At 36.5% G+C, this 22,541-nt stretch overlaps 1 protein-coding gene across 1 annotated transcript in view; it reads right to left on the reverse strand.

Moving 5' to 3' along the window:
* Positions 1–21,331, reverse strand: part of LOC131974014 (paired box protein Pax-6-like) — a 30,456-nt gene extending 9,125 nt beyond the window's left edge. Inside the window, exons 1-5 of the mRNA XM_059336173.1 lie at positions 21,319–21,331; positions 14,404–14,457; positions 3,743–3,873; positions 1,423–1,638; positions 58–220 (exon numbers count right to left, since the gene is read on the reverse strand). Of these exons, the coding sequence (XP_059192156.1) occupies positions 58–220; positions 1,423–1,638; positions 3,743–3,873; positions 14,404–14,457; positions 21,319–21,331 (577 nt within the window). The remainder of the gene's footprint in view (positions 1–57; positions 221–1,422; positions 1,639–3,742; positions 3,874–14,403; positions 14,458–21,318) is intronic.
* Between the last annotated feature and the right edge of the window lie 1,210 nt (positions 21,332–22,541).

Consider the following 22,541-nt stretch of genomic DNA (forward strand, 5'->3'; position numbering starts at 1 on the left):
GGTACTAGTGGTAGTATTAGAAGTTGTCAAGAAGAGGAAGTGGAGTTAGAGTCTTACCAGTAGAAGTTAGTGTAGTCCCAGCGTACCACCCTGAGCGTCCACCCCAAGTAGTTTGTCCATTGAGCATCTTGAGTTTGTCAAACATCCCTTCAGCTCCTACTGTGCCCATTTGCTGTTTATCACTGGCCAGGTTCCTGAGCACCCGATTTATTGATGAAACCTGGTGATAAACACAACAAGGGGATTACATAAGAGCAGGAACAGAAACTATGGCGCCAAAAATGTCACAAAATAAAATCCAAACCAAAGCATTCATACCCCACAGTCAACAATCAGCCTGCTTCATCATGTCCATTTAATGAAACCATCTGTTAGACCTATCGAAAATACAATTGTAGCAGAGAAAAAGCCGAGGGACTTTAGACAAAGCCCTATTTATTATATAAGTAGGCATATTGTCAGAAAAAATTCTATAAACCAAGTATTCTGTTTATAGTAAACAGTAGGAAAGTAACTAGGTACATTTACTCAAGTACTGTGCTTAAGTACAATTTTGAGGAGTATTTCTATGTTATGTAACTTTATACTTCTACTCCATTACATTTTGAGGAAAATATTATACTTTTTATTCCACTACATTTAGCTGACAGGTTTTAGTTAGTTTTCAGGTTGAGATTTAACATAAAAAACATGATAAATTTAAAGTGATTAGACATTTTTTATTAAACCTCGTAACAGTATATTAAGTTGTTTAAATGAGCCCTACCTTGAAAAATTCAAACACTGCTTATATAAATGCATCACCAATAATATATTTGGAATATTCATAACAATCTGAGTGGGTCCATTCTTCATAACAAGTACTTTTACTTTTGATACTTTAAGTACATTTTGATGCTGATACTTTTGTACTTCAGTAAGTTTTAAATGCAGGACTTTTACTTGTAGTGGAGTAATTTCACAGTGTGGTACTACTACTTTTACTTAAGTAAGAGATCTGAATACTTTTTCAACCACTGGTGAGGGTTAAATTACAATTTACACTGTTCTACCAGGTTTACAGGTCAATTTCCCTCCTCTTTACTTCCTTCCATAAATTGATATACATTGATGAATTGAGCTAATATAGATAAGGACTAACTGTTCCACATGTGTGCAGAGATCTAACAAAGGCTTCATGTGTTTACTTTGGAAAAGTAAAAGATGCTGAAATTGCCCAGAGCTGAAGAATCGTTTTTATTGATTTTGATATTAGTGTATGGCTTTTGATAGGCAATTTAAAGTTTAACATTTTTTTTAGCACAGCATCTTCCTAATCCAACTTTTTTTGTGCCACATCACTCACTCAAACTACCAAGCCCACCTTCAAGCCTGTTTCAGTGTACAGTAACAATCAGGTTTGACTGAATAGTCTAGACTTACACTGGGTATGTTGTCGTTGGTGCAGACTCCCTCTGCCAGCAGTCGGTCTCTGATCTCCCAGGCGAAAATGGACGGACACTCTCTCTTATACTGAGCGATCTTTCCCACCACCTCTGGAGTGGCCACCCTGGGTTTACTCCCTCCTATGGCCCGTGGACGGATTGAACCTGTCTCGTAATACCTTCCCAAGATCTTACTCACACAGCCGTTAGACACCTGGACACAGAGACAGAACGCATCACACACATTATTATTTGGCTTCCAAAAAGTTTCAGTTTGGTAGATGATCAACGGAAAAAGCAATGGTTAAAAGGGAAACTCATTATTACTCATTATCATTATTACTACGCATGCATGAAAAAGTTGCTTAGTCTGTCTGAAAGAAGCTGTACAAAGTCTGGTAAACTGCCTGAAGTGTTGAGTCAGAGGATGTGAAAGAATTTAGACAGACCTCCATAGCCCGCTGCTCATCTCTGCTGCAGGCTAGATGGCTTCAGCCAACATAAGCCGCGATTACCATACATGCTCAAAACCCCCACTGAGGGGCTGGTGGTCTGGATGCATTGTGGGCAATGTCCCATGATACTATATCCATACTACAAATACCCAAACTACCATACTTTTTTTTAATATATCAGGAAAAGGTTTAGAATGTCCATATATACGTAGTATGTCAAAGGCTGTATCTCTCTTTACATCCAACCACATTAGGCCTATATTAGGCCTTCTGTATTTTTCTATATTAAATATGTCATATACCACTCATATATTTAAATATTCATGCAACAACTTATTCAACCAATTTAACATTTTAAAATATATTTTCTCCAATGTGCAAAATCTGCTAAATGCAAGGTACTTTCAGGAAAACAAACAAACAAAAATATATATTAATAATGAATGCCAAATAGCAGAAATGTATGTATGTAATGTGTATAGAATGTATGTATGTCTTATTTTTTTATATTCATTCTGCCTTTTATATCTATGTTTCTGTATCTTCTGCTGCTGTGACAACTGAATTTCCCGAAAGCAAGATAAATAAAGTCTTGTCTTATCTTATCTTATACTAGAAATACCTGTATTATTCATTACTATCTCCCAGTTATATGCATAATGCATGCATCAGCCTATACTTTGTAAGGACAGCTGCAGTAAAAGTTAAAAAGGAAAAGTATGAAATTTGAAACACAAACAATCTGTGGTTCTGCTTTTTTCAAACTGTCCATTGTGAATCTGACAGTATAATGGGAATGCAATGCTTAATCAGTGGAATACTCTTTAGAAAGAACCCACTAGTGATCGTAGGAACCAGGAAACAAGCAGTGGTCTCTAATGTCAAAGTCAGAAGCTTTGTCAATCAATCATCCATTTCCACCACCTTGGTTTAAGGCATGCTGGTTGAATGTCAGCATTACCACTCCCTTCTTTGTTATGCCTGCTGTCACAGACACCAATAGCAGCAAATAACTGGTGCTTCCATTTTTCTTTAGAGGACAGTCTTTATGTACAGTGACAAAGTGAACCTGGGTGCTTAATCCCTAACTTCTAAATCTTTGTAACATTTTTACAAGAGGTGGGAGAAAAAATCAATACAGCATATTATTGCGATATTTTCAGTGGCAATATTATATTGATTTATGGCTGCCAAGTATCGATATTTAGCGTTCCGATGGCCGGTGGGTCGTTAGTGTTTTCACAGTTTTTTTTTTATTTTTCAGAATATACTGGAGATACTGGTCTCAAATCAAACTAAAAGATCTAAGGAATCTAAAGGCACTATGTGTGTCAGGAAGTTGTTGAAGTAACACCGCAAAGTTAGACTTTTTAGTCTTTCATTCAAAAAGATTTAGAGCAGTGAAGCTTAAAGTTGTTTGAAAATTTGAGAAAATGCTGCAGTTGTTGTCGTCCATACATGTTTGATATCAGTTCAGTTCAGTTTGACTGAATACTTTGTTGGTCAGTCTGTGGGTTTGACTCTCATTGTGGAGAAATAAAAAGACTGAAGTGAGATGAATAGACTGAGAATTTTCTCTTATTTGACCAAACAATTCTTGATTGAATTTAATTTTGTGAACACAAATTCAGTTAAACAGCAATATATTGTATCGCAGAATGCTTAAAATCGTAATAATATCGTATCGTGACTCAAGTATCGGGATAAAATCGTATTGTGGAGCCTCTGCTGATTCACACCTCTTATTTTTACTGTGTGTTGTTGTTATCTGTATTAATGTGTGGTTCTGCAACTAGCTCATCATTCCTGTAGGTACCGTATCACTGTTCATACCAGTTTTATTTCTAAGCATGATGAGATTACCTGTAGTATTCTGGATATGTCACAAGGTCGAGCTCCACTGTGTGCCAGCTCCACTATTTTCTGCCTGGTAGAATCAGGTAAAGGTCTCCCATTCACAAACACACCTCCCAGCTGGTTTACTCCACTGTGACCTAAACACACACACACGCACACAAAGAGAAAGTAAAATATAGGTTTTCAGCAATTTGTTTACTTTGCTATACTTTACTCTACAATGATTTAAAAATAATTTTAAATCAGAAAAACTGAGTGAAAATGGAAAGAGAAGTCTAACTGCAATGAACTGATCAGGCACATACAAGGGAGGAGGGGGGAGTTCAGCTAATAACACTGGTGGGAGGGATGCAGGGAAAAAAATATCTTGAGCCAAAAACAATTTGTTCCACGTGTGTTTTTTTGGAAGATCTTTCTGTCTTTACAGTACATGCTAGATTTTAGGATTTTAATGTATTATAATCTAAAGACATGAAAAATTTGCAAATACATTGAATTTTATTATGTTGTTTTACTCTATTTTTATTTATTTCAACAACGTTATGTTACATGTGATATACACCCACCAGCCTCTTCATTAGGCACACCTGTTCAAGTGCTGGTTAATGCAAATATCTGATCAGCCAATCACATGGCAGCAACTCAATGCATTTAGGCATGAAGACATGGTGAAGACGAGCTGCTGAAGCTCAAAGCGAGCATCAGAATGGAGAAGACGTCTGATCTAACAACCATCTCTAGAAACTATCCAGTGAGCCTTGATACCTTGTTGGTGCCAGAGGTCAGAGGAGAATTATAAGACTGGTTGGAGATGATAGAAACGCAACAGTGACTCAAATAACCACTCGTTACAATTAAGGTCTGCAGAAGACCATCTCTGAACCCACAACACGTCCAACCTTGAAGCAGATGGACTAAGGCAGCAGAAGACTACACATTGTAAAAAAATGTTTGCAGAAATTACAGTAAAACACTGTCAAATTGCATCAGAAATAGGGCGTAAAATTAAAAATGTAATATAACCATTGTAGATCCTTTAATTATAATTACTGTAAATCAGGGAATAGTACAAAACTTTTAAACTGTAGAAAACAGTTTTTTTTTCATGTGAAATTAAAGGAGAAATACCATAATGTCACAAGGACACAATTAACCTAAAATAAAGGGGACTACTTCAAAGTCCAAATTAAGGTTTTTGCTGATATTTACATTTGGATTTACAGTAAAAAAAAAACTAAAAAAAAACAAAAAACACTCACTGTATTATTTATGTAAATTAAACAGACCCCCCCCCCCCCCCCCCCCCCCTTTTTTTTTTTTGCAGTGCACCAACCACTTTATTAGGTACACCTTGCTAGCTTAAAAAAAGTGTCTGGTGAGTGTATTGCTTTTATATCTGTTCAGGTGTCTGCCAATACAGTGATATACAACTTCATACAAAAAGAGATACAATAATATATATATAAATATAAAATAATATATACCCTCTTTTATATTCAATACATACAGAAAACATAATCAAAAATGTACTGTAATTTATATTTAGTAACAGTGTATATTATATCATATAAAACAATATTTAAAATAGATATCAGGGAAATGCTGGCCAAAGAATTCACAAAGCAACAGAACTCTCCTTTAGCTTTAATCCTAGAGAAGAAGAGGACGTGTGAAACCCTGTATCAAGACTGATCATTCACAGATGAGTGGATTTATATGATCATCTCAGCTTTTAACAGCTGGACAGTAAAGAGAAAACTGTTAAATTCTAACCCTCCTGTTATGTTGCAGGTCAAATTGCACCATTTCAAAGTTTAAAAATAAAAAAAGGTATTTTGGGGGGATAAAATTTCTTCTGCTTGGCTTAATAAGTGTAATCAACATATAAAATGAAAATGGTTTATTTCATATATTTGCAAAAAATCAATGTCATGTAAAACCATTGTATGTCATATGTAGGTATTTCCAATATACATAAAAAAAGTTTTAACATGCATTTTTTTTTAGGAAAAACGAGTGAATTATCCTTATTGAACCATGATCTGTGAGAGGTAAAGAACACTATTGCACTAAATATTGATTGAGATGGTTAGTAATGCAGTAAATGATGAAATATAAACAATCTTTATTGGGATTTTTTAGTTTCTGACACTTTTGAATAATTAAACATGCCCCGGAAATTGACCCATGAACATTATTGCTGTTCCTGAGAAACGAACGTAACAGGAGGTTTTAGCACAGCATCCAAATTCCAGCTTTAAGATAGAGGGAGACAAACACTGGTGACGGTGAACGAGGTGAAGCTGCAGACTGGCCCTGTGTAGGTTTTTGTGTGGAGCTTAAAACGCCCTGTCTGCTGCTCAACATGTTTCTCTCAGCAGCAGCAGCAGACCACAGTCTGTGCTGTGACACTGTGCAGGTTAAGTAGGGATTTACACTGAATCAATTGTCTATTGTCTGTTAATGGCTCTGTGGGGGAAAGCATATTGCAGATTTATAAACCTCTCAACGGGGCATTAATAAATCATACAACCAGCCAACACAAACACACACACACATGCGCGCAGTCTAAGCGTGAAGCGGGGCTGCTGTAAATCAAAAGAGCAAAAGTGGTTTGACTATACGTTCTGCTCAGTCATCATCAGAAGGATGACCACTACAAATACCAATAACAACAATGTATTCATTTTTTTTCCCACACTAAAGAATAATATACACGGCCGCATGAATAAAATTTATTTTTACCTCTTTCCATGAAATGATTGTGATGATGTGATTTATTCTTCACAGATTTAAGACCCGTGTTTTTTTCATTTTCTTGTTGATTTTAATGCCTGATACCACTAAAGGTAAATTTGTTTGGACAAATATAATGATAGCAACAAAAATAGCTCATAAGAGTTTAATTTAAGAGCTGATATCTAGACATTTTCCATGTTTTTCTTGAAAAGAAAACCATGGAAAATGGAAAGTGATCCCAACTTTATGGTTGACTATGTGGGTGCTATCAAGATATTTATGTTGACCCCTATCAACAATATTAAGATCAATATTAATTACTTTATTAATCCCACAATGGGGAAATTCAACCTCTGCATTAACCACATCCTTTTTTACACACAAGAGAACACACCATGCAAGGAGCAGTGGGCAGCACATAACTGCGCCCGGGGAGGGTTAGGTGCCTTGCTCAAGGGCACTTCAGTCCAGACCTGTCAGTTGCAAGCCCAATTCCTTACCTCTAGGCCACAAACTGCCCATGTTTAATCTGATTTCATATAGGTATTGGCTGATTTAATGTCTTCCAGAGATGAGTGTATCTGCAGACAGTAAATAATAAGTTGCTGCACTAGAATCAAGAATAGAGAAAGCAGAAAACAGACAGAAATGTATTTTTTTGCAGTGCAGTGGGGCCAACAAGGGAATGGGCAGCATGCATACATTCCTGGCGCTTCCAGAGGTACGATATTGTTTGCCCCTCAAAGACACTGAGTGATAGTTCTTACGGGTATGAACCTGAACCTGGCGCTGACCACACAGTCCTACTAGAGTTGCTACAAACAACTGGGAGTTCAACTTAAGGAAACACATGAAAAATAAAGCAAATTAAGTCACCACTTTGACAACACAGAGGCAGCTAATTGAAAAAAATAAATAAAAAGGCCTACAAATTAAATGCAAGCAAGTTGTTAGCAAGTATTCACCCTTAAAATAGAAATACCAGCTTACAATATGAAAAAAATGTACTGACAGTAGAGGTGGGGGAAAAAATCGATACAGCATATGTAGCAGCTTCAGACATATGAATTCCATATAAACATTTATATTCATCCATTCATCCATTATATTTTGTTTTAATCTCCTGCCTGTATGTCAGTTTTGTCTCAGTTCTTGTGTGGTTATACAGGTACATCTCAATACATTAGAATATCATAGAAAAGTCCATTTCCAGTAGTTCAAGTCAAATAGCCCCAACCAAGTACTGAGTGCATATAGATGGACAGACTTTTCAGAGGCCAACATTTCCATATTAAACATACGTTTTTTAGAATTGGTCTTTTGTAATATGAGATTTTTGAGACACTGAATTTTAGGTCTTCGTTAAATGTAAGCCATAATCATTATAATTAGAAGAAATTAAATAAATGAGGACATGACATTTTTAATTCTGTGTGTAATGGATCTATATTATGTGTTATATCCACATTTTGAATTGAATTACTGACATAAATCAACTTTTCTATGATATTCTAATTTATTGAGATACACCCATAGACTGTATAAAATAGGATGCACCTGTACGTGTGTGGGCTCTGTCTGCGCGATGACGTAAGACCGGACGTGCGCGTGCCCGTTAAAGCCGTCTCTTGGTTTGACCGGAGGTAAGCGCAAAACTGTCGTTCTCTTCAAGTGAAAGCTCGGATAAACATAATATGCGGTTGAAATGATATCAGACTGACATATATAGTGGATGACGATGTCACAGATGATACCTGTTAGTTTCGCCGTAGTTTGTACAGTTTGTGTGGAGTTTTTGTGTGTGTAAATATTCGGCGCTAAATGTGCTAGCATTGCTTAGCTCTGTTACTAACGGCAACCATTATGCTTCCGTCAGAGCTTGGAGAACACTGTGCACAACTCATCTTCTGCCTGCCGTTTTTTGTTGTTTTTCTACAGGTATGGATATGATTTTGTTTTGTTTGTGTATTCATATTTGTGCTTAAACTTTTTTAAGGTGTTTAGTTAACATATCGTCACCCTGTTAAAATAATCGCCTAAGTCATTTTTTCAAGTTTAGCAGGAAACACAAAATGTAACAAAGGATGGCTATTGGCATAGTAATAAAACTGTTTGTAAATTATGTAACTTAAGAGAAATAAATGACTTAGGCAATTTTTTTGAACATGCCTTTCTGACTTAAGCAAGCTATGGTAACACTTTATTTTGAAGGTGTCTACATAAGAGTCACACAAGCCTGTCAGAAACATGACATGACAAGTATCATGAGGATTAATGTTACTTCAAAGTGTCGTTAATGGTTTAACATGGTTTTCTTGATGATGATTTTGGTTATTATCAAGAAAATTGATATTAGCTCCTAAATTAAACTCTTATGAGCTATTTTTGTTGTTATCAGTATATGTGTCCAAACAAATGTACCTTTAGTTGTATCAGGCATTAAATTGAAAAAGAAATGGAAGAAAAAGGGTGGTCTAATAAATTTTTACATGACTGTACATATTGAATACACATTTGATAAGTTTGTTAGTTATTTGATGTCTTTGTGTTGATTAATTTAATTTATTGGTGTTCTATTGTCTCTTTTTTTGGGGATAATTGTATTTAATATAGGTTGAAATATTGTGGCAACATGAAAAAAAGCTGTCTCTTGCTTTGACGGGAGAACATGGAGAACACTGTGCACACCACTCATGTTCTGTATGCCGTTTTTTGTTGTTTCACTACAGTAAACAGCCGTGTGTAGAAATCCTGGGTCTCCTGAAGTTAGGCTTTTTTATGTTTCATTTAAAAAACTTCAGAGGAGTGAAGCTTAAAGTTGAGTAAAGTTTGAGAAAATGATGCAGTTGTTGTCGTCCATACATGTTTGATATCAGTTCAGTTCAGTTTGACTGAATAATTTATTGGTCAGTCTGTGGGTTTGACTCTCATTGTGGAGAAATAAAAAGACTGAAGTGGGACAAAAAATTGTTGATTTAATTTTGTGGACACAAGATGCAGTTAATACAGTTAAATCGCAATATATTGTATCGCAATAACCATATTGCAAAATGCTTAAAATCGCAATAATGTTTCAGGATAAAATCGTACCGGGGGGCCACACACCTCTAATATAAAGGTAATATTTTTAATTCCTTTCGATCCATACAGGGGATAGATTCTGTCTGAACTCCTCCTCCACCCCTCTCCTACCTTGAACAAGAGCTACACCACTAAAAAAAAAAAAAATCAGATACAGATGCATAACCGGATCACCTAGGATTTACCTTCCAATACAGCGACAATGTCTTTGTGTTTTTGAACTTCTCACTTATTTTCTGGTTAATTAAATTATAAGAAGAGTCCTGGCCTGTGCAGAAGCTGCTGTGGACTTTGAGTGTGATGTTGATTTGTTTCACCCTCTGACTCTCCCTCATATGCTGCCTCACATCATGTTCACTTTGTGTTCAGGGGTCGATCGCTTTGCTGTAGAAATGTTAATCACAGTGTCATTTCCCAGAGGAACACACCCGGGCTTACCTCTGCTGACACACAATTAATAGACAGACATATGGAGTCAATTTGGCTGTGGTCCCTCTGTGACACACACACACACACACACACACACACACACACACACACACACACACACACAGCAGGCGGGCCCCTGGGAGCGGCTCAGCAGCTTTCACTTTAAATCAGCTCATTCACACTGAACCTGACTTTAATTAACTTTCACTTTCCATGTACTGTTATTTTTAACGAGTTCTCCAAATTAAACAATAAATACGTTGTTGATCCATGCACTCCAGACTGAATTGAAATGCTTTGATTTCTAAAAATTGACATCGTCTGTGCCTGCAAAATCGTCAGTATATCACTGGTGAATAAAACCCTGATTCATAAAGTGACACGTTGGTTAAAATAAACAAAAACCTACCACCTCGCTACACAGACTTTGTTGCTATATAAAGACCAATTATATTGACTACTTCTCTCACTTCCGTGCTCTATATGTAAATAAACACAGAGTCTGGGACCAGTGCTTGAAGAATATGACGAGCAGAGCTGCAGAAAACTCAAAACATGAATCAGAGACTCAATTGTCATATCGGGAAAATCCTGCTACTTATCTACAAATTGGTTTTAACAACTTTAAGTGGACTGTCAACGTGCAAAAGTAGTTATAGATATTAACATGATGTGTTCCAAAAAAGACATTACTGTCAGTGGGTACAGAGAAATGGAGGAAACTTTCTGGACATATTTTTACATACAGTATTTTTAGTAAGACCTGCAGTGGTGAGAAAAGTACTTAAGTAAAAGTACTAATCCCACACTGTGAAATAACTCCAAGACTAGTAAAAGTCCTGCATTCAAAACTTACTGACGTAAAAGTACAAAAGTATCAGCATCAAAATGTACTCAAAGTATCAGAAGTAGTCGTTATGCAGAATGGACCAACTCAGATTGTTTTATATATATTCTAAATATATTATTGGATTTTACAATATTATTATTGATGCAATTATGGAAGAAGCATTTTCATTTTCTCAAGGATTCATTTTTTCTTCTTAATACTGTGTACTGTAATGAGGAATATTTTCAACAAATGTCAAAGTTCAAGTATAAAGTGACATAAAATGGGAAATACTCAAGTAAATAGAACTTTATCAAAAATTTTACTTAAGTACAGTACTTGAGTAAATGTACTTTGTTACTTTTCTCCACTAAAGACCTGATATTTGCATCAGGCTCCAGCAGCTTCCAGTGATTCGCCCTGAGATTCACTGGAATGTGCAGCATCTTTATTAATACAAAAAAGAAAAAGAAAAACATTCCAAAAGTGTCTGTTTCCTTAAGGGCGTGGTGATTAAGGACCGATTACGGCTGTTGGATTTGCTGACATGTCTGATATGTCTGCAGAAGGAATATCAATAAAGAGTCTGTAGGTACTAGAGCCTCTGGGTCTGGATCAATCTCTGCATGAGATTTTGTTTCGATGGTGCATCAGTTAAGTCTTGAAACAGACAAGGAGTACATGTTCTCCTGAAGCAAACCATCCCACAAGCTGTTTGCATACAAGGCCACTCCCATAGACCAATAGAACATATGCACTATGAACTGTTGTGCACTGCTGCTAAAGTGTTGGAAAATATCTGCACCTTTTTTGAAACAGTGTTTCAGCTTCTGCAAATTAACTGAAGAGCTCAGATGTGACTTCCTCGCAGCGGATATAATGCTGTGTGACGCTGTGGGGACCACTTGGGGAAAAAACTCACGTATAAAGAGCTTTACAGATCCAAGACAAATTTGGAATGCTATTCTGGATAGACAGGACTTAAACGCATGTTTCAGGAAGACGTATATGGATTTATGCAAGCCGCAGCCTTCTTACTGACTGGATCTGCGGCATAAGGAAAGTTGAGCTGCTGCATGAAGAGTCAGACAAGCAGTATGTTTCGTTGAATCTAGTGTGGATTGGTGGGAAACTGGTAAAGGTAGTTTATTCTGTTGGTTAGTTAGCAAAACTAACATCTAATGGGCAGTGGTGGAAGAAATATTCAGACCCTTAAGTAAAAGTACTCATACTACTAATACTACACTGTGAAATTACTCCACAACAAGTAAAAGTCCTGCATTCAAAACTTACTGAAGTAAAAGTACAAAAGTATCAGCATCAAAATGTACTGAAAGTATCAAACGTAAAAGTGCTCGTTATGCAGAATGGACCCACTTAGATCGTATTATATATTCTAAATACATCATTAGAATATTTGTATTTATGTAAGCAGTGTCTTAATTGCCTGAAGGTAGGGCTCATTTAACTACCTAATATACTTTTATGAGGTTGAATTTAAAAAAAGAAAATGTTTTTCATGTTAAATTTCCACCTGTAAAGTACAGCTGGCAGCTAAATGTAGTGGAGTAGAAGTATAAGGTTGTATAAAATGGAAATACTCAAGTACAAGTACCTCAAAATTATACTTAAGTACAATACTTGAGTAAATGTACTTAGTTACATTCCACCATTGATGATGTCCCTGCTTGTTCAGATTCTGAATCAAGTTTTGCTTGTAATGTACTGCAATGAGAAATTTGGTAATTCATGTTATGTCCCATCCACTTTTATTCAGACCCAACTGTAATTCGATTTCTCACTACGCCACTGACACACACATGAATAGATGTACAGATCAAAAGAGAGTAAGATGTTGAACAGAGTGTCAGGAGTCCAGACTGACTGAGCCCACTTTCATTCCAATCAATTTCTAATGTAACCTGTGCTTCACTCACTAATGATCTTAGCAAATGAATATTGGTGTTCACCTGAAGTTACTCCTCAACAACCTCCAGTGGCTCCATTTTCACCATTTGGAATTAGAATTGATTAAATTGGAGGTGATGTGATAATAGCAGCTAGTCTACTGCCCAACAGAAACCTCTGTAAAAATATATTTTAAGTGGCATCATCCATTAATGCAGGGTGTAGTGTGGACACTGGCCAGAGGATAGATAGATGTAGGACAAAGAGACAAGCACAGACAGAAAAGAGAAGTAATCCACACACCTTCACTGCAGACAGCATGGACCTCTTGTCCCGCAGTAAGAAAGAGAAAATCAGGTGGAGTTCATTGTCATTTCCACTCAAAATCATGTATTCATTCAGTATTTTTAACCACTTATTCAACCTCAGATCATGGAGGCTTTTGGCATTTACTTGTCATAATTTACATGATGTTCAAGGCTCCAATGAGTTTCTTTATGGCTGTCCTAATTCAACATACATTTACGTACAAATATCACTGAAAAGTCTGATTTATTGGTTGAAGATCTGCATTTGATATGTCTCAGAATTCAAGGAATATAGCTGTTTTGCACCAAAAAGATAATTCCAGTTTCTTACAACTTGGGCCTTATTTTTGTTGTTTTGTTCACCATATGGAAACATAGTGACATCACTGTGGGGTAAGAAATGTCTGCTTGTGTTTCTTACATTTGCCTTTATACATATCCAGCAGATGATGCAACAGTAGGTTATCATTCATTTGGAGCAGTGGGGGAAAAAGTTTTCAGATCTCTTACTCAAGTAAAAGTACTAATACCAGACTGTGAAATTACTCCACTACAAGTTAAAGTCCTGCATTCGAAAGTTACTGTCGTAAAAGTATAAAAGTATCAGCATCAAAATGTACTTAAAGTATCAAAAGCAAAAGTACTCGTTATGCTGAAGGCACCCACTCAGATTGTTTTATATATATTCCATATATATTATTATTGATGCATTATGTAGTCATAACACATTTTTAACATGCTGTTATGAGGTTTAATTTCAACAAATGTCACTTTAATCACTTCACTATAATGTTTTTTATGTTAAAGCTTGACATGAAAAGTAACTAAAGCTGTCAGCTAAATGTAGTGGAGTAAAATATTTGCCTCTAAAATGTAGTAATGTAGAAAGTTACATAAAATTCAAATACTCAAAAATGTACTTATGTACAGAAGCCTTTTCACTGAAAAACGTCAGCAGAAAACGACGCTACAAGAGGAGTGAGAGTGATCAGAAACTCAGTATAAAGCTCTGTAGCTGAGGGGACCTGCAGATTCTCTGTCGGGCCATTGCTTCCGATTTTCAAATTGTCATTTGATATATTGTTATATCATAAAGACACAGATTTTTGACCCAATATGTAACAAACCCCAATTGTTTAATGTTAACAGATATTTTGTCAAGCAGAATTTCAGATGGTCTAAACAAACAGTGATGAAACAGACTAAATGTTTTAAATCAGGATTGATTTTATCAGTAGTCTGAATATTGTATGTGCATTAGTATAGAATGGATCATTAAAACATTGTTTACTAAAGTGATCACTCACTGCAGAAGATATAGATACAGAGGCAACACATGATAATAACAACAATACTTTTGAGATGTAACTCACTGTTTTGCATCATGGAGGCCACACCGGTCTCCCAGCTTGTTTGACTCCTGAAATCTGTGCAGAAATAATAGAAATGATATGTTTTAATGTATATAATATCACACACATCCCAATATGGACACTGAAAAAAGGAAAGAAACAGAAAGCTTCCCTTTTGAATTTTAAATTCTGGTCTCATCAACTTTTTTAAAGCGGTGATAAAGACGAACACACACACACACAAACACACACACAGAAACACACACACACACACACACACAATCACTCATACACACAGACACACACATAATCACACACACAATCACTCATTCACACGCACAGACACACAGTTGCATACACACACACAGTCACATACCATCCATACACACACATACACACAATCACACACACAGTCACATACCATACATACACACACACACACACAATCACACACACAGACACATACAGAGTCACATACACACACGCACAGTCACATACCAAACACATACACACACACACACACACACAATCACTCATACACACACGCACAATCACTTAGACACACACACAGTCACATACCAAACACGCACACACAATTATTTTCTTTTTAAAATGTGTTGGGGATTTGGGGGAAATCTTCATACATAATCAGATAGAATAACATGATGAGGACACTGTGGACAGAATGGCTGAATGCCAAGCCATCCCGTGGATGCTAATGTATGCTATTGTCCATAAAGTTATGCGCACAGACTTGAGCCTCGCTCTGGGAGTCCCTGCAGCTCTCACACACAGGCCCTGTGGGCTGCCACAAACTGAAAGCAGAGCAGCTTCATGTATAACACAGAGAAGGATTAGTTTTCAGTATTTATAGTCGGTCATTAATCTAAAAGGTGATTTCTCCACTACACTGAAGATTGGAATCACATTGGAATTCCTGTCTCTTTATTTAATCATTTATCTTACTTACTGTTCTGTACTGTACTGTACAGATCAGCCCATTTTTATTCTTGGAAACACATTACACACTGGCAAAGAAAGACAAAAGCTGTTTGCGTGTGAAAAAGAAACATCACCAGGATACATATTGGCATTGCACATTTTTGCAAAACCATAAATATGTTGAATCTCAACTGTTCAGAAGTGCTGTAACCAGTACCAGCTGTAACTACTTGTGCCCCAGAACTAATTGTTTATGTTTAGCCAACAAAATTAGGGACAAAATCAGGATTAAAAAACAAACAAACAAAAAAAAGCCTCCATATACTTCAAGTGGACACTGTTTCCAATAAGATCTGGGGGGAAAAAAAGTGGCTGCCATTAAATGATAGGTTTAACTAAAACCTAGTTAATCAAAATTAACTTCAAATTGACTAAGTTTCTTACAGGATGAAAACACATGCCTCCTATGTGAAAGTCCATTGTCAAACCTATTTGTGCAGACTGATGCTCATACTTTTTCTTGTTTGTGCTTCTGCTGCTCGGACACTGTTTCCAACAATACTTTGTGTTGCTGAACATTAATGCACAGCCTGAGGAATACACCCCGGCATTTCAACGCTGTATAACTATATCACATTTTGGAAAATGCCTCCTGATAGCGTCTTCCTCACTGCTGATGGACCTAAATCTTTCTGTGATCATCAACAGTAAAAATATAATGAAAGGAAGTGGAATGATATTGTGGGATTTGGGAGAGAGCTGTTTTAAGAAAATCAGGGAGTGTATGTTTCAAGAAGATATATAAACGGCAGGAAATAGGAGTGAAAACGACTTTATCGATATTAGATTATTCAGAGTTTTTACCAAATATAATACAAGATCAATCAGAGGTGAATATTGGAAGTAGGGGCTTTTTTCCCTAAGAAGTCATGCAGGTGTGAAAGACAAGAGCCACAGTGGGTCCTGGAGAACACAGCCAACCTGGACTGACATCTTAAAATGCTTCTTATTCAGCTGCTTCTTCAATAGTTATCCTTGGAGCCTCAGACACTGAATCTCATCTAATCACTTTTATCGCTGTAAAGATGAAGGGAGAATTCCAGGTAATTTTCAGGGCCTAAATTATGGCAATGCAATAAGTCGTCCTGAAATAAATATGGACAAAATGTTGCATAAATACATATATAACCAGAAACCTGTGAATTAATATGAGCTGTTATTTCATCCTATTTCCTGCTTTCACAATGACAGATTTTATTGTCTGTTCATTCATAAATTGCTCCAATTCTCTTGATTGATAGATAGATAGATAGATAGATAGATAGATAGATAGATAGATAGATAGAACAATTAATTTTGAGATTAGTGGAATGATTGTTGAAATAAAATGTTCCGTGGTATAAAGTATACTTATCTTCAGAACATTTCCCCCCAAAATATATTAAATAAAAACAACCTGCAATAACTTGAAGCAAATAAATCCAGATGGAATTACTTTTCTAGAAAAGGATCAATTATATTTAAAAAAAGAAAAAAAATGAACAGTATAACTGTTTGTTCCAGGGCCATTCTATTTATTTTTGTTTATTTGTTTATATCATTAGATTTCTTTCTTCTTCTTTTTTCATTTGCCTATATAAGTTGCCAGGTATAAGGAAGGGCTAATTAAATTATAAGCATATCAAAATTACTTCTTAATAAGCTTGAGATTGAATTATAAGAATAACACCACATTTAGCCACACTGCAGAATTTATATATTTTTTGCAATTTTAAAGAATTCTTAGATTTACTGATAAACATAACTGGTGTGAGCGAGCCCTCAATAAACACTGGATTAAACAAAACTATCATATCCAAAATTTTAAAAGATGCACTGCTGTAGGAGGGGGATTATTTATGATAAGATGACCAGTTTAACTATCTGTTGTCATTAATGAATGTAGAAAGCACATGACATTCGTTAGACTTCATCCCAATGCTGAAAAAACCCCAGAGCCCCTTTAGGTTGGCTTAAAAAAAGCAAACCTATAAAGGCTTCAAAGGAGCTACTTCTCTGAAGCTCTTGTCATTAACAACCTGCATAATGAACACGGAGCAGATACACACACACACCACACACACACACACACACACACGCACACACAGGCCGGCTATAGGCACCTTGTCCCCGCTAGAACCCAGCGCCTTTCTCCCAGTGAAAGGAGACAAAGAGCCGGAGGAGCGGAGCCGCAGCTCTGCACGGTAAATACCCGCCAGGCTTTGTGTGTCGGCGGGATTTTGGTGTCGTTGCCTCGTTAGTTGCGGCTCGTTAAAAAACCTGCAACACAAAACCGCGGCGGGGAGCCCAATTTGACCAGTACGACTGACATAAAGGAGTTCTGTTGAACACACTGATGACAATATAAAAGTTTCATTCAGGCGCATTCAGCGCGCTCATATGAGGAGAAAAGAGCCGGAGAGCCGCTGCCGAGCACCGCGGACACTGCTGCTGATTTACCCTACTTTACACCACTGCCTCTTCATAGTAATAATAATAATCGTAATAACACTTATTATAAAAAATGTTTTGTTTTAACATTGTAATAAATGTTTACGCCGGTAACAACAGTTTTGAGTTAAGGCCACTGTTGCTTATAGATTAATAATAGGCCTTTATCAGTAAAATCACTTATACAGACGCTATAATATCATCAGCTAAGTCTATAAACTTGGCGAAAGCACATCATTCTTTACTCATTTTCTCAACAGGGAAATTGTGGTCCGTTTAGAATAAAGTTTAAACCTGTGAGACCAAAAGGTGGGCAACAATTTCACAACAGGTTACAGGCTGGGATCAACTCCTGCTGAATTTAATAGAGAGGTTGCAGAATATTTTGTATTAATAGCGTTTATTTATTTTAGCTGGATTCAATTCGGCTGGTTTTATTGGCACGAAAGTTTAGATAATAGCTGATATAATATTGCAAAAGCATCAAAGAATAGTAAAAATATCAACCAACAGTGCAAGATAACAATAATACAAATATGGAAACAATATTTAAATGGATTTATATGAATTATAGCCTATATATGTAGGCCTTTTTATCGTTTTTTAGGTATGGATTTAATAACAGTCTCATAATGTGCACAAACAATCATTATTTTTGTGCATTTATTTTTCAGTTTTATTTATGGTGTTTAGCTGTTTTAATGATGTTTTTTATTAGTAAGGGTTTGCACTGTGAGCCCTGCAGCAAAGCACGAGCATGACAACTTGTGTTGCAGCAGCCACTTAATCAGCTATTTCATTTGAAACGAGGGCAAAAAGTGCAAAAATAAGCTACAAAACAAACGCTTTACATCAAAATATAATCAGTGAGGTAAATTTAGTGAGCTGAATGTGGACGTCAAGCTGTAGGTGATGCTCCAGATATGATGTGTCAAGAAACCGGAGATTAAAGTTTCTATTAAGCAATGTGTGTTAAGAGGATGAGCTTTGTGTTTTAAATCAGAGTGACATGATATATACTGTCCTTATGTTGCCTCTGTGATGCAATTTAATACATATAATAAGGATAAACACACGGGTTAATAAGTCTATTTCCTGAATTCAGCCAATGCAACTTCTAATGATCAAGTAAGCCTACAATCTGCATGAATAAAAAAAGGCAACACATGTAATTTGTTATAGTGTCAACAGTAAACGCGTGCTGCAGCTGGATGCCTGCAGTGCTCGTCAGAAATGTAACGTGGCTCAGGTGCGCTGAGCAGCCCGCTCCGTCCTGCATGTGACACACAAAAACTGCTCCACGTTCACATGTTGGATGAATTCACTTCCGACCTGATTAATCATGCAGTTAATTGGATTCGATTTAATTAAGATGTTAATTAACAGCTGACTTAATTAGATAATCAATTAAGACGCACTATCGTCTTGTATATAACGCTGGTTTGGGATTTTAAAAAGCCCCAATTACACCAGCGTGTGTTTTATTACACCAGTTCCACAATCATAACCACATTTTAAATGATTTTTTAAATGTGATTACAATATAAACGGATTTTTTAAAATCTGACTGTTCTTTATGTGTCCTGGGAGCTGTGATGCCTTTAAAGACCTGTATTTCAGGCCTCCATAAAGTAAGAGATAGAAATGTTCGGCCTTCACTGGATAAGCTCGTATTTGATTTGTTTCAATAAAGTAATGAGGGTAAATTACTTGATAAAGCCACAGACCTTCAGTTTAAAATATTCTAATTAACTGACAACAATCGATTAATTTTAATAGATGTGTTGTAGTCTGATCATTTAATGTTCGAGTCAAACAGAGCTACAGAGAGAGATTTTAACCACGCAGAAATATGCTAAAGAATATTTGGAAAGCACTTTAAGAAACGCTTTCACTAAACTCCTAAACTTGCACAACAAATACACCCTTGTTTCCCTGTCATTCCCTTGTTGGCCCCACTGCACTGAAAAAAAAAAAATTCTGTCTGTTTTCTCCTTTTTCTATTCTTGATTCTAGTGCAGACACGTATTATTTATTGTCTGTAGATAAAGACACTCATCTCTGAATGATGGTTTGAATGAGCCGATATGAAATGAGATTATAGATAAATATTGTTGATAGGCGTCAAGATAAATGTCTTGATAACACCCACATAGTCTAACACACAGTTGGGATAATTCTGTTTTCAGACACAATCCTCTGTTAATTGTGGTTTCATTTTCATTGTGATAGTTCGGAAGAGTTTTGAGAAGTTATAGACTTTATATGTCAAGAATAAATCACATTGTCAGAATCATTTCATGGAAAGAGATTACAAAAATGTATTCCAACTTCATGGGCGATCGTGTCATTTGAGTTGTTCAGTACAATAAAAGAGCTATGAGAGCTCAGGGTAGGTGACAAAGATGCTTAGTTAATGAAAGTAGGCCTATACAAGTTGCCGTGATGATAAAACGTCCAAACTTGCAGGGATCCAATAATCCAACAACTTTCCTGACGGAGAAACGCGAAAAGTTTTAAGTCTTTCAATAAGCGACGACTTTAAACGTCTATCTCTCTCTCTCTCTCTCACACACACACACACACACACACGCATCTACTTTTCAGCACACTTCGCTTCATCCGCTTTCTGAGAATAAGAATAAGAAGAAGTCCTGGTCGGATGTGGGGAAGCTTTTGCTCCTGCCAGCCGTCAGAGAATCTGCTCTGATGAATCACATCCCTCAGCTGCTGTTGTTTGTTTGTTTGTTTGTTTGTTGTTAGTCAGAGCGGAGTCTCCCGGGGGTTGGCGGGGGTAAAGCAGTCCGGGCATCACTTACAAATACAACTAAAGTGTATATTTCTGATATTATCATTATTATAGAGGGACGTCTAGACAAAGTTTAGGTGATTATTGATTATTTTATTTAGGCTGCCATGAATTCAATATCCCAGCAAATCCATAAACTTCTGACTTTGACAGAGAAATCCAGATTATGGGAGAATTTAGCGACAATGAAGCTGTTAGACATGATTAATCAGTTATATTTACAATAAATTCAAAAGAAATCAAAACTCCCCCCCTTCTTTCTCGCTGTCTATTTGACTTTCACAACATTTCTGCCAATAAATAATAGGAAATGATCGGAAAACGATCTTCGTTATGTGTTATTTTCTGCTCTTTTCTTAATTATTCTCTGATTTGAATTACTCAGTTTAAATATAATCATTTCGAAACTTTTCTTTTCCCCTCTTTTTCTCATGTTTCTTACTTTCTTAACGCGAGACGACAAACATTTTCTGCTTTTTTTCCTCTGCCAGTTTCTAAACTCATCCATCTTCATGTTGTCCTTTTCTGATAAATAAACTTTTTAACTCCAGACTGATGGAGAGAGAGGAGAGGGAGAGAGGGAGCGATTCAGAGAGAGAGAGAGACAGAAAGGGAGAGAGGGAGAGAGAGGGAGAGAGAGAGAGGAGGAGAGAGAGAGGAGAGGAGAGAGAGAGAGAGTGAGTGAGTGAGTTTACCTTTCTGTGGCATGCTGTAGAGAAGTAAAGTTTTGGCTTGTTTAGTTTTCCAACAGCTCCTTTCTTCTATTCTTTCCTCCAATTAGTTTCTCCTTGACTGAGGAGACAAGTGCAGAGAGAGACAGAGCTGCTCCTCTGAGGAGGGAGTAGAGAGGGAGGGAGGGAGAGCAGTGGGAGGGCCGAGAGACTGCCAGAGAGAGAGAGAGAGAGAGAGAGAGAGAGCGACTCCGTGATCTCTCTCCACTTCATCCCTCACTCAGCTTCAGTACACTTCACTTTCCTTTATTGCCGTGAAATTAGCAGATATCCAGGCTGAAACATCACAGTCCACATCAGCTGCTCTGCCTCTGTCTGAGTTCACACACTCTAAATATTATCAACTCATTGTCAATCACACCATTCAAATGCATCACATCTCCAACATTTCATCCCTCAATAAAAGGGGTTTTGCTTTTATTTAAGATTTTAAGATACAGTCATGGAAAAATGTATAGACCAACCTTGATTTCTTCAATTTCTTGTTCATTTTAATGCCTGGTACAATTAAAGGTACATTTGTTTGGATAAATATAATGATAACAACAAAAATAGCTCATAAAAGAGTTTAATTTAAAAGCTGATAATCAGCCATGTTCCATGGTTTTCTTAATCATGATTTTGGTTATTATCAAGAAAACAATGGAAAATGGCTAGATATCAGCTCTAAAATTAAACTCTTTTATGAGCTATTTTTGTTGTTAGCATTATATTTGTCCAAACAAATGTACCTTTAGTTGTACCAGGCATTAAAAGAAATTGAAGAAAAACAATGGTGGTCTCATAATTTTTTCCATGACTGTAGATTTAAGATGTATCCTTTATTAATCCAACAATGGAGGAATTCAGAAGGAGCTGTGTTTGGGGGTTGGGTGCCTTGCTCAAGGGCACTTCAGTCCTTGACTTGTCAGATTTAAACCTCCAGTTACAATCCCAATTCCTAACCTCTGATTTATACCAAGGTTGTGTTATGTGAAACATTACTCATTATTTTTTCATCACTCAGTCCTGTGCCCCCCACTGTCTGGCCTCACTATCACTTTGATCCTTCTTTTGAACTGTGTGTTTTAATACATAGGCCATTTTCTTTCATTTATATGGGTTAATTATGATATTATGTTATCTCTAATGATTTTACTCTTACTCTTGATTTCACTAACCTATTTGAGTCTTATAATCTTGAACAG

The sequence above is a fragment of the Centropristis striata genome, chromosome 6 (genome assembly GCF_030273125.1).
Source record: "Centropristis striata isolate RG_2023a ecotype Rhode Island chromosome 6, C.striata_1.0, whole genome shotgun sequence".
Lineage (NCBI taxonomy): Eukaryota > Metazoa > Chordata > Actinopteri > Perciformes > Serranidae > Centropristis > Centropristis striata.